The sequence below is a fragment of the Ambystoma mexicanum genome, chromosome 4p (assembly GCF_040938575.1).
Source record: "Ambystoma mexicanum isolate Mex_15411 chromosome 4p, UKY_AmexF1_1, whole genome shotgun sequence".
NCBI classification, from domain to species: domain Eukaryota; kingdom Metazoa; phylum Chordata; class Amphibia; order Caudata; family Ambystomatidae; genus Ambystoma; species Ambystoma mexicanum.
Genome location: NC_090927.1, coordinates 903,619,667 through 903,633,158, shown reverse-complemented (window position 1 = coordinate 903,633,158; position 13,492 = coordinate 903,619,667). Strand labels below are relative to the sequence as shown.

General features: G+C 49.3%; 1 protein-coding gene across 3 annotated transcripts in view; it reads right to left on the bottom strand.

The window, feature by feature from the left end:
• The window catches only part of MDN1 (midasin AAA ATPase 1), a 2,688,524-nt gene that overhangs the window by 2,147,080 nt on the left and 527,952 nt on the right, over positions 1-13,492 (bottom strand). For all 3 annotated transcript variants that reach the window (XM_069606482.1, XM_069606484.1, XM_069606483.1), the window contains exon 24: positions 2,476-2,654. In XM_069606482.1, the coding sequence (XP_069462583.1) occupies positions 2,476-2,654 (179 nt within the window). The remainder of the gene's footprint in view (positions 1-2,475; positions 2,655-13,492) is intronic.

The following is a 13,492-nucleotide window of genomic DNA, read 5'->3' as shown; positions in this document are numbered from 1 at the left end:
GTGGCGTCAGTGCTCACTTCTGAGGCATCTCTACATCTGCGTGGATTTTGGTGCTGCCGCCCTTACTCTTAGAATGCCTGGATGCATGCCGCTGCTGCAGTTGCGGGTAGGGCTGCGGATCATGCGAATCAGCGGGTGCCGCCGAAATATCAGACGTACCCGTTGGCATCTTGCAACTCTTAAACCGACTCGTTGTGCGAGTTTCATGTGCGTCCCTGTCGCAGGGATGTACATTCCCCATAGTAGGACTTTCATTTGTGGAGCGAGAGCGCTCTGATGTAAGGTCAATGGGGTCCGAGGTGGAGCCTTGGTCGTCTCTTTTCTCATCACACTCACCAGCTGCGGCAGGGGAGCAACCCTCAGCCTGCGGCATAGCGTAGGCTACCCACCGCTTTACTCGATTTATAGTCTTAGGACATAAGAGCTTACAGGCCTCACAGGACACCTCATCTTCATTGAGAGGCAGACTCTTATTGCAAAGACGGTGCTAGTCTTTCCATGGGAATTTTTACTTAGGAAGGGCAGAAACTAAATGGTGTCCTGTCCATAGCTCTTGTATTTAAAAACGACCACAGAACCAAAGGGACAAAGAGGGGCAAAGGAAACATTCTTGAATAGAATAGAAACCCCCAGACCGAACTCTCCCTATTGTATAGGCCGGCCAGAAGGCCCGGCGGTCCAGAGTACCAGCCGTCGAAGTTCTGTTCTTAGCTGTATTCTGCGGTGGTTCAGGAATCAACCGTTGAGAAGGGGATGATATAAATGCGACCGAGGTCGGTAAATATAACAATATTGCAATTTGTTAAGAGCTCTGCATCAGGTGACCAGCTAACTGGGCGGAAAAAACAGTGACCTCGACACGTGAGGGATTTTGGGTACACTACACGTCACGTTAGGGATAGTGTTACAGGCACGCCCATGTCAACATCCCCTTTCAATCCTCGAAAGACAAGATGCAATACTCTGCAGTTACCATGAGATATCAGACTATATGCACAGCATGTGATTCCAAGCAGATTAACAAGCATCAGAAATAGTTACACCTTAAGATTCTTAGAAATGCTGGTCAGCACACCGGGTGGTCCAGGACCACTTCCAAAGGCTTAGGGTGGCTAGATCCGCAGGAATGCACAGAAACTGGTTGGTCCCCACCAGTCCAAGTGGGGGGGGGGGGGGAGGGGGCACTGCTCAGCGCCTTCGCAGATCAGATAGTCCAGCAGGACTTCACCGGACCAAAGGAAGGGGATGCTCTGCCTCTTCAGGAGTCGTCCACCAATCTTCAGTCAGCTGCTAATCTGCACAGAATTCTTGGATCCAACATTGAACTGAGGAAAAGGCTGCAGGAGGAGTCGTCTTATCCTAAATCCTGGCTTGAACCATGTCCAGGCCCACCAATGGTAAGGATCTGCACCATTGAAACAGCCAGCAGAGGTCCAACTGGGAACCACTGTGGGTTTCACTCATGCCACACCCCCAGACTTTCAGGTACCACGGATGCAGAATGGGAATAGACATCACCACCTTCCTGGGCAAAGCACAACCAAAGGCATCACTAGCCCGCAAAGCAGCAGCTTTCCTGGCAAGTGAACGACCCTATATGGGGTTTCCTGACCTGAGAAGGCAAGCAGAAAGCCAAACAGTAATATGGCCAAAGAACCAGCAACCATCTCATGGCATAGCCATGCCATTTCAGGGCATTAGCCATACCTGATAAATGTGAATGTGCACACTAGAAATAACGCAACAATTGTAAAAAGCTAATTGCTGCTAAAAGCGGGTCTTTAAGCACATAAAAGTAACCAAAAGTGCTTGATTGAATGATCTTAAGACAATCCACAAAGGGGGTTGGGGTCCCAACCATCCACCTGCATGTCCACATATATCTTTGTATTGTCTGCATACTTCTCAATCATCACAAATTAATGTTTCAAGAGGTCGAAAAGAGAAGAGTACTGTGGCAATATTCAGTATTATGGACCGAAAAGAGCCAACATAAACTCTACGTTCCATCAGATAGAAGTGACTGGACTCAATCCGGGGCGTTACCTGAAAGATGGACAACAGCATGACTAGTATTGGAAAGGGAAATGTGTTTCACTGCATCAAAGGTGGTAGACTGATACAGCATTACCAGCAGAACTACACCACACCTAGCCACTATCTTTAAAGAGTCACCCGAAATATTCTATGGCTGTGTCTGCCCTATGACCAGTGAGAAACCCTGATTGAACTGTGAACAGAACAATGACATATTCACAGCCCTCACCACTATCTTGCAAGAACAAAGTACAAATTATACATAAAAAATGATTGCGCCCATTGCATGCAAAACACAAATTGGTGTCTCTAGACAGTTATCTGCAATTAAAGGAGTGCTTTTTTTAATGATGTGGAGGACATATTTTAATCAGTTTGTATTCATTCAAAGAACATGATTGAGCTTATAGGAAAAATCCCTTAAACATTATATATTACCTTCCTTGAACACCAGCTTCCCAGATGCATTAGATGTATAAAAGCCAATGTACTCCTGGATGTCTGTGTGCTCATGGTTATTAATACGAACACAATGGTTTCCTGTAGCAGAAGCCAGCCATCGAATTAAGCTGGTTTTTCCAACAGATGTCTCTCCCTGGATCAGCACTGGGTATGTCCTACATGAAGAAAAGTTACAAATTCAATAAAAACGTAAGTGGTGGGAACCTTTATTTGACCTTATTGAAATGTGAATGCTTAGATTTTCAATTTTATTTTACATAAAAACATTTAGCCACACAACATTGTAAACAAGGTCTTGCTTGAGCCTGGTGAAGAAAGGTTATTTCTGGTCATGAAATGCACTGGCATTTCAGAGAGATTTGAAACCTCTTAACAGACATGACTATGGAAATGAGAACTTTTTAGATGCATTACAAAAATCAGCCCTGGGGGGAGGATTTCGGGAGGCCACCCAATTAATGATAAACTGAGAAGACACAGAGGCTAGCCAAAACCCAATCAAGGTAGGTGAACGAGCAGTCAAGGATTAGTCTCAGGAAATGTGTGAGTGTTCTAGCGCTACAATGAGTCCACACAAAGCTACACTTAATTCAAATTAGACAATAGTATATACAAATACAATTGTATATTAAGCCTTTAGTTACACCATAAGCATATAACCATCACATTTAAGTATTGTCTATCAATACCATATATACACACTAGACAAATCGGCCAGTAAAGATACACATGCTTTTGTGACGTGTTCAACAGGGGATTACTCAGATGCAAGGAAAATGGGTATAAATAGTTTGAATAAGCACAAGTACAGTCACCCTCCATCTTCTGCAGTCTAACCCGAAGATGATACGAGGCCTTCTGCCAAAGTCACAAGTTCCAAGATAAAACTTCTTAAAGAGAGGTATTTCAGAAATGATTTAGTGAGCTGTGGTGGTGCTTAGAACATACCCCAAACCAGGCAAAATACCCCACTATATCCTAGGAAAGGATCCTTACCCCAGGCTCGACGACCAGATGCCAGGCCAGAGGGTGTTGGGGACAAGGGCTTTGCACCCAATGTTACCCTATAGAGGCCAGGGCGCAGCAGTAGAAGTTAACTTACCACCCCCCCTCCCGCCATCAACCACCACTCCGATTGTTACAGATACCACCAAGGTCTTCCGGAATCCGTTGGACACAATCATCTACACTAGGTTCGGGATAGGAAGGCCTTGGAGTGGCAGGTGCAGAGGTCCCTATTTCGTGTCGGGAGTTGGGCGCATGGCACAGCAAAGGAGAAATGACCTTACCGTAATGTTCTTTCTATGGATTCTTATCCCGCAGATTCTCCAATAGATATTGCTTCCAGCTTTGCAACAGGGGGTGTAGTGGACCTCGACCCAGCCGTCGATCATCGATGCGTCTTGCTCAGCATCTGGTCATTGGCTCTGGGCGTGACGTCAGGTGTCAGATAAGTACCATGTCACTGCACCCCAAAACTAAGTTCTTTTTCTGCACGCTAACACGGCTTGGGAACACAGAGCTTCGACAATTTTGTCATAAAACTTAGTATTTTTTCGTGAATTCCTCGACGTGAGATGCCGATCGCGCCGGTGTCAGGTCTCAAACAATGTTCAGATTGTGGCACCAAGATGTCCCTCACCGACCCACCCGAGTTGTGTCTCTGGTGCCTTGGCCTGGCTCACAGGACTGACGGGTGTGTCGTGCAAAATGCAACCTAAATCCCTTTGCGACCAAGCTGCTAAACTAGTGTGACATCAGGCGTCGTACAAGTACAACGTCACTACGCCCCCAACCTCAGTTCCCCCTTTTTTCCAGAACACAACACACTGCGTAGGAAACCAGAGAGAACAAACGGGCCAATGAACCCTTTAAAAAGAAAGTAATATATATGTCCAAAGGAGGAACAATTGACAAAAAAAATAAAATAAAAGAACACTAAAGGTAGTGTTGGAAAAATGTTTGAAGACTGGCAGGAAGACAGAAAACAGACAGAGGATCATCACCATGTCAACGTGAAATAGAAGGATGCGCACCAACCACCGACTTTGAGCGGGGATGGGTGTGGAGGGGAGATGAGGAATCCATAGAAAGAACATTACTCTAAGGTAGTTTCTCCTTCAATGGATTGCTTTTCTCCCGCAGATTTCTCCTCTGATAGACTCCCAAAGCAGTAACTAAGGAGGCAGGCAGAAAGTTATAGCAAACATTTTTGCAGCAATGCCCTGCCAAAACGCGCATCAGAAGCACGAGCCACATCCAAGCTATAGTGCTTTGCAAAGGCGTGCAAAGATGACCATGTCCCAGACAGGGACCGCCCCCTCTGCAATGCGGTCGATGCAGAGACTCCCCTTGTGGAATGGGCCTCGATGCCTGCTGGTAATTCTTTCCCAGCGGCCTGGTAACATTCATCAATGCAGAGAATTATCCAACTGGAATAAATTCTGGTTCGTTATGGAAAGGCACATACGGGCAAAAGAAAAACCCACAAAGAGCTGGTCCGCTCTCCTGAAATTAGCTGTACTGACAACATAGTAACTTAACACCCTCTTGGGGCATAGACGATGGCACCGTTCCTCCTTAGGAGAGATTCTGATACAACCTTGTGTGAGGAAACCAGGCCTTACCCCGAGTGAAACTTTCTCCCGGAAAATGCACAGGAAGGGTGGATTACAGCATAAGGCCGGTTTTCAACGAGAGAAGCCGTAAAGGGCAAGAGTGCATAGGTTCAAAAGGAGCACAATGTAGGAACCAGTTTAAGGCAAACAAAGGGAGTTGGCGGAAACTTATTTACAAGGCCTTTCAGAAATTGTGGCCTTACCGGGTTCGTAAAAAAGTTAACCTTTATCCTGGGATCTCTTGAACACAGACAAGGCCGCAAAATATCCTTTGACTGTTGACCTGTAGGCTAGCAGAGGCCAGTGAAAGAAGGAACTCCATCACTGTAGAGGTGGGGCAAGAGATGGGTTAAATCTCACTTTCCCTGCACCACACCTCAAATCTTGTCCATCTGCACACGTACGAAGATCTTGTAGATGGTCTGCATGCAGCCAGCAACACCTCATGGATTTCCTCAGAGGTCCCAGTCATATCTCATCCTTTCAAGAGCCACACATGTAGGTTGAGGGGTCGGATGGAGTATCCAGCGTTCAGACTGGGTTAGGAGATCCGGACGCTAAGGCCACCAGTGAGGTGGACAAATAGGCAGATGGACAGATCCAAGAGGTCAGAGTACCACTTTCTCCTGGCCCAGTCTGGGGCGGTCAAGATCATGGTCGCTCGTTATCTCTTCAACCTCCGGAGAACCAGTGCAATAAATGCCATTTCATATCATGGTAACCTGAGGGAACACGTAAAGGTGAAGGAAGGTCCAATCCACCAGAAACGTGTCCCACAGTGCATCGTTTGCTGGGAATTCCCTCAAGCAGAATAGTTTGTATTTCCTGTTGGACTCTGTTGCGAACAAATCCACTGCTGGGGTACCTCGGAGAGTGAAGACATCCTCTTGGACTTCCTGGAACACTCCCCACTCATGGGAGACTGCTCTGCCTGCTCAGAGCATCCGATAAGGTGTTCTCGATGCCCGCCAGATGAACTGCTGAGACCGAGATCTTGTTCTCCAGCAACCGGAACCAAAGCATCATCGCCACCGTGCAGAGGGGGCGGTAGTGCACACCACCTTGCTTGTTGAGGTAGTGCATCACCACGGTGTTGTCAATCAGCCATTGGAAATGCTTTTCCCCCCAGATACGGTGCAAATGCTTTCAGGGCTAGCCTGATAACTCGCAACTCCAGCCTGTCTAAGTGCCACCTGGCTTCTGTCGTTGAGAGGCAGCTCATCTGCAGATCCTCGCAGCGAGCGGCCCAACCTTTCAATGATACATCTGTGACCACTCTTGGTCTGAGGCCAAGGAGGCCAGAAAGGTTCCCCCACCAAAAGAAGGTTGCGGTCTGCCCACCAGGCCAGGTAGTTGACCACTGACACAGAGGAGATCCGAGAGAGTGCCGAGATACTGAGACCAATAATGCCTCAGTAACCGTTGCCGGGATCTCATGCGCAAACTGGCCTCTTGCACTAGAAAAATGCAGGAAGCCATGAGGCCTTGACGGCGCAGGAAGGAAGCTGCTGGTAGAGTGGCATTGTTCTGGAATAAGTCCACCCACCATCTCTGTCAAGCCGACTACTCTCTCCTAAGGAGGGAAGGCAATCCCCACCAGGGTATCTAGGACTGCTCCAATGAACTAGAGTCATTGGACTGGTGTCATTTGGGACTTCATTTAGGGAGAAGCCCAGCCTGTGCAGCAGCAAGCAGATGTCCTGCAGATGGGACAATACCTGCACTACCAACTTGCCTCGGATCAACCCGTCATCCAGATATGGGAATATGTGGACTCCGGATCTCCTGAGGTGAACCGCAACTACCGCCATGATCTTGGTGAAGATCCTTGGGGCAAAGGGAAGTACCTTGATCTGATAGTGCGTACCTCCTATGGTGAACCTTAGTAACTTTCTGTACTTTTGATGGATCGGCACATGGAAATGGGCATCCTGTAGATGTCTGGACACCAGACAATCCTGTAGTTCGAGAGGGTGGTCCATCCTGAATTTCCATTTCCTCAATAACTTGTTCAAAGCACCGAGGTCCAGAATGGGATGGAGACCTCCTTCCTTCTTGGGTACCAGGCATACCAACCAGATCCTCTTTATGGGAGGTACCTCTTCCAATGCACCCTTCAGTAACAGGGCTCTCAGTTCTTCCTGGAGCTCCTATCCCGGTTGGATTGGAGGTAGGGGCGGTCTGTTCGGTGGTTTTCTTAGAAATGGCAGACAAAAACCCCATTGAATGAGCTGTAGAGCACGGCATCGGAAGTAATTCCTTGCCAAAAGAACAAGTGCTTAGTCAAGCGCCATCCAACCGGTGCGCTGTGACAGGGGACATCAAAAGCAGTTTCCGAGGCTGGGTCGCCCCTGCTGCTGCTGCTGTTCTCCAGAAGCCCCCCTGTCCCTTCCGGAGCGCAGGAAACACTTTTGCCCTTGCCTGGCCGGTGGGAGCTGCGCTCTTCTGCCATAAGGAGCATATATCCTGCAGCCTGGTGCCCTAGAGGCAAAGCTAAAAGCAAGTTTGGTCGGCTCCGCAGCTAGGCCTAAGGATTTGGCAGCAAATTTAATACCTTGAATTTTTCTTTAAAAAAAAAAAAAAGGTCTGCTTTGTGGCCGAAAAGAAGATCGCCCTCTAAAAGCATGTCCAAAAGTTTTACTTGGCCTTTAGGTGAAAAACCAGACGTTTGCAAGTAGGCCTGCCTTCTCAAAGTTATGGGCAAAGCCATAGATGCCCACAGTCTGATGTCCAGGCCGGTTTGCAGCAACTGCTTGGTGGTCACCTTACCATCCTCCACTAGCTGTAGGAAGCCCTCTCGCATCTCTCCTTCCAGGACATACTGGGCAGCATTTTCCACTGCTGTCCATAGACCGAAGGACTATTTGGCAAAACTACTTGCCACATTTGTAGCTTTTAAAGCCATGCTACCCGAGGCGAATGCCTTCTTTGCCAAGGCATGGACTTTTTTTGCTTCTCTGTCTGGGGGCAGAGTGGATGTAGAAGATGCAGGTCTAGAAGAGACCGCAGCAGCCTGCATAACAATTTCACAGAAATGGTGGAGCTGATGGGAGGAATGGAACATGTGTTTTGCAATAGAGCGGTCATAAGATCGGCAATGGCTGGGTTGAGAGGCATGTTACGTTCAGCGGCAAGACCTTCTTCTAGGATGTTGATAAGGTCATTACCTTGTGCAGGTGCCACTGATGTGTAGTCCCAGGGCGTCAGTAACCCATTCTACCAGAGCCCTGTATTTTGATACATTGTGAAGATAGGGCTAGGACAGCTGAAACTCGAGGTCATGCGAAGTGTCTAGACCACTGGTGTCTGCGAGGCCTCGAGCTAGTTATAGCAGCTTGACCTGGTCGTCAAAATTGTGGACCCCTTCTGAAACCAGAAACATTGGGTCAACATCTTGGTCATCAGCGTCGTGATCGCCGAAGAAACCAGTTGGTCTCGAAAAATTCAGACCTGGGCTGTGGTGTGAAGACTTTCGACAACCGTTGACGTTGAGGCTTTGTCTTTCGGCACCGACATGGTGGATGTCGGTGTCGACCGAAAGAGATGCTGTAGTGTCGACACCCTTGGATGCACAAGGGAAATCTGGCTTCCATTGCATTTCTTTCGACTATGAATGATTCATCGGCGCCGACATGGTCGGTACCGGGGCAATAGAGGGGTCGGCTACACCTAGCGCCGCTCTTGGCTCAGAGGCATGGTGGGGGAGGGGGCCACGTCGACTGCAGCATGCTACTTGAACATTGCAAGCGTTGAGGATTTGAAATCCTCCCACTCCTGGTGGTAGGCCCAGACGACTGCTTACCTTGTTTCGTCAACGACTCAGAATCCAGACAGTGGTGGCGCCTTTCCTTTTTTCACGACAAGGAAGAGTGGCTCCTCGAATGGGACCTTTTCTTCCGCCAGTGTTTCTCGGGGGTATGCCCCTCTGTTTCGGCCTCCGAGGACCGAATCATCCACCGGGCCAGAGATTTTGAGGGCAGCCGACCCATCGCGAGTTTAGCAGCTCTGCCGCAAAGGGACTTTAGTTGCATTTTGGCACACGACAGACACCAGTCAGTCCTGTGACTGGTGCCAAGGCAACAGACAACTCGTGTGGGTCAGTGAGGGGCATCTTGGTGCCACAATCTGAACACAGTTTGAAACCTGACACCGCGTGACCGACATCTCACGTTTCGGGAATTCACAAAAAAAGACCAAGTTTCATGACAAAAATGTCAAAGCTCTGTGTTTCCAAGCAGTGTCTTAGCGCCGGAAAAAAGGAACGAAGGTTGGGATGTAGTGACGTGGTACAGGCGCCCGACGTTCCATCCGGAGCCACCAAGCAAAACAATCCATGCTCGGTGGAGGGCCACTACGGCATCTGTTGAGTCTTCCAAAGCAGCACAGCTGGAAGGAATATCTATCAGATGAGGACTGTGGCAGAAAAGCAATCCATTGAATGGTTCCGGTCAACTTCCAGAAGGAGAGTCCAAATGAAGAAATTATAACTTACCCACCGGTAGTCACTAGTGCCCTTTCCTTCATAATGTAAGGGCGTCCCTTCCTAGGGATGGGAGGTGGAACCTTTCACCAGGAAAAAATGTCTTCCCTTTAAATTTAGAGGCGCGGCCCTGGGAGCATGCACTGCCCTGACTCCGCCCTCCGGCGCCACAACTCAGTCCCCATAGACGCGTCGACAAGAGTTTAACATTGCCTAATGACACCATTTTTATGGGGGGTTGGGGGTAATGGTGGGATGTATGGATGAAAGGGGACGAAGGACTAAGTACATTAGTCACTACAGTGAGTAACTTACAATTACTCTTACGTCCCTTCCCCTTGCCTCCATACTGCATGGGCGATTACAACCGAGCCTAGCCCTAGGGTGGAGAGGAGACCCTCCTTAAGCAAACTGGTTTCTGAGAAGCACATGTCCGAATACCACGTCTGATCTAGAGCAGGCATCCAAACAGTAATGCTTGCAGAAAGCCGAAGTGGTGGCCCAGGTGGGCGCCCTGCTTTTGACTTGCCATGGAACCTGCCATTGGAATGCGATGGCTGTGGCCTTGGCTCTAACCGCATGGGCGTGCACGTTAGCTGGAAGTGTCTTATGCTGCCCCCCATATGGTTCCTTGATGGCCAAGACCAACCATCGTGCTATAAAGTCATTGGATGCCTGATACCCAGGCATTGAAACGCCAAAGGTGACAAACAGTGCATCCGACTTGCGGAATCCCTTGGTCCTGTCCAAGTAGAATTTCAGAGCACGCCTGACATCCTGTTTCTCGGTCGATCTCCTCAGCGTCTGCCCAGTGACGAAACCTAGTCCACCTTTCTCTTATATTGGGGGTCCTGGTAGCCTTGCTCCTTGCACCCTGCACGATTTCTAGGTTAGCCTGTGAGGCTGAGGTGCCCTAGCGTGACCTGCTCAGGAACCACGCTGTGAGGGCTAATTTATGTGGCGCTGGGTGGATGACCCTGCCACCATGTTGCGCCAGAAGACGAACTGGGCCTGTCGGACAGTGAATGAGTGTCTCGCTGAGAGGCTGAGCAGCTCAGAAAACCATGGTCTTGCTGGCTACCATGGAGCTATTAGAATGACGCTGAGGTGGTAAGACTACTTTATCTTGCATATCACCCTGTGGACAGAGTTGTGGGCGGGAAGGCGTATGCCGTCATGCTATTCCACTGAATCTGAAATGCGTCGCCCAGGGAGCCGGGGACCTGTGCCTGCCAGGACGCAAACTTCTTGTTGTCCCAGGAGGCAAAGAGATCCACTTGAGGGAGCCCCCATCCGCTTAAGATCTCCAGAAGCACCTGGTCGTTCAACTGCCACTTCTAATTGTCCGTTCCCAGTCTGCTGAGCGTGTCCGCCTCCAAGTTGGACTTTCCCTGGAAGGTGGACGGCCGTGAGATAGATGTTCTCCAGGGCCCATTCCCACATGCTAACAGCTAGTCTGCACAGTGGAGGGGATCTGGTACCTCCCTGTTTGTTGACACAGAACATGCTGGTCGAGTTGTCCGTCTGAATGAGGACGACCTTGTCACTAATAACCGGAAGGAAGGCTCTGAGCACTAGCCATATGGCCTTTAGTTCCAGCCAATTGATCAGGTATTGCTGCTACTGCCGGGTCCAGGTTCCATGGACACTTTTTTCGGAGTGGCCCTCCAGCCCTCGAGGGGGACAGCTGCCTGAAGGGCTTGCCCGTCCGCAGGTTGCCGGGCCTGGACCACCATGCAAGGTCCGGGTGTAGAGTAGGAGGAACGTTGATCAGCTCCGCCTGAGGGCCCCGCCTCATTCCATGATGCTGTGAAGTGCAGCTGTATGCTCATCTGGAGTCTCGTGTGGGGGGGGCGGCCAATCGGACCGCTGCCATGAGACGCAGTAGGTGTTGGTACCACCAGGCTGTCGTCACTTCTCGGCTGAGGAAGGGAGCAGGGGCACTCTTGATAGCCGTGATCTTGTCCTCCGAGGGGAAAACACTGACTTTCCTGGGGCTCATCTGGGACACGTGCTCAGTCTCTGAATGGTGCCACAATGCCACATCTTGGATACTGAACCCTCCAATTCCATTGGTAATGTTCCATTGCATGTGTGTGTGACAATATTTGGTCTGTTTTTTGTTTTCTTTATCCCACATTGTTTTTAATTTAATTTTGCTTGCATTTTGGCCTTTTGCATTTGTCCCTGCCCTCATGAACTGTGTACGATTCTTTGTTTGCATTAACTTCATGCAGCCTCACCACTCTCACTCCCTTCCTCCCTTTGTTGGTTCGTGTTCGGGGCTTTGTTTTTAGGTTTACCCTTTTGTTTTGTAATGATAGGTCACCTATTTGTGTTACTCGATCGAATTACACAGCTTTGCCTTAAAAATGACCCGGTTTGGGGACGAAACAAGTGTCGGCAGATGTGTTCTAAATTGCACTATAAACTTCATTTTATATGCAACTTATTTGGGTTCATGACCTTGACTTCTTGCTTGAATCATACCTTTTAAAAGGGAAAAAAGTTTGGTTACATATCTGCCCTATTCGCTTGTTTTCTGCCTACAGTTTGTGCAGCGCACCGTGAATGAGGTGACGCCTCCCTTTTTTCATGTTTCACTTATCCTAGTAGTTTCGAGGTAACTACTAGTACCTCTAGGGTGCAGCAACCCACATTCGATTGTAATTGAATAGGCTCATATTAGTGTGTTTTTATTATTTTGTAATACCAGCGACTCTCGCAACCGGTATACCTCGACTCAGATCACGGTCTCTGTGTAGGCTGCAGCTGGGAATTCTTGAGGTGGAGCGAAAAAGCCCAGGTCGTGGAGTGTGCTCATAAGAGCGTGGGAAGTGTGGTGCACCGCTTCCGGAGATGTTGCCTTGACTAGCAAGTCGTCGAGGTACGGGTAAATGTGGTGGCCCAGAGTAGGGCTGCCACTGTATTCATAACGCTGGTAACCACCATGGGGGGCTAGTTGAGGCCGAAGGAAGCACCTTGTATTAGAAGTGGTAGCCCATGATTCTGAATCGTAGAAAAGAACCATGAGGCTGCCAAATCGGGACATGTAGATAGTCCTTCAGATCCAGGGAGTACATTCAATCTCCCTTGCATAATGCCTCAGCTATGAGTGCTGGCCTAAATATCTTGAATTTTTCTAGAGGTAGGCAGAGGTTGAGGGTGGATAGGTCCACCACAACTCTCAGACCAGCCTGATTCTACTTCTGAATTGTGAAAATCCTGGAGTAGAAGCCCAATCCTCGCTGGGAGGCTGGGACTTCCTCCACTGCCTGGCTCTCGACAAGCGACCGGATCTTCACCAAAAGAGTTACTGTCCCAATCTGTGGGAGGAGAGGAAGGGATAGGTAGGTGGTACCCCGTGGATACCACTGAGTATATCCAGGAGTCTGCGCAATTCTGACAGCAGAACTGTGTGTGGGGAGCAAGCCTGCTACCAAACGGAGACATGTGGACCTGAATGGGCGTGTCCCGCCTTCTTTCCCTCTGAGGCTGTTGCAGAGGAGGGGGACTGGGAAAAACCCTTACTTACTCCGCCCTGGCCTCCCTTTTGTTGTTTGCGCCGAAACCGAGTCGGCAAACGGTCCGGCTGCCTGGACCTCCGCTCTTGGAAGCCGCAGAACCCTCTGCATGTACGGCCCTTGTCCGAGCGCTGCTGTGACTGGGTGTACGCCTTGGGCGCGGGCCTTTGTGAAGATAAAGACTTCGCAGTCTGCAAGTTGTTTTTCTTTAGATCTAGCTCCTCTTCAGTGGTGGAGATAAAGAGGTCACCACCCTCGAAAGGCAGTTCCAATATGCGTTCCTGGACGTCCAGGTTAAATTTAGTAGCACAGAGCCAGGCTTTCCTCATGTCCGTGGCTATGCATATGGCCCGGCCAGAGGTGTCAATGCG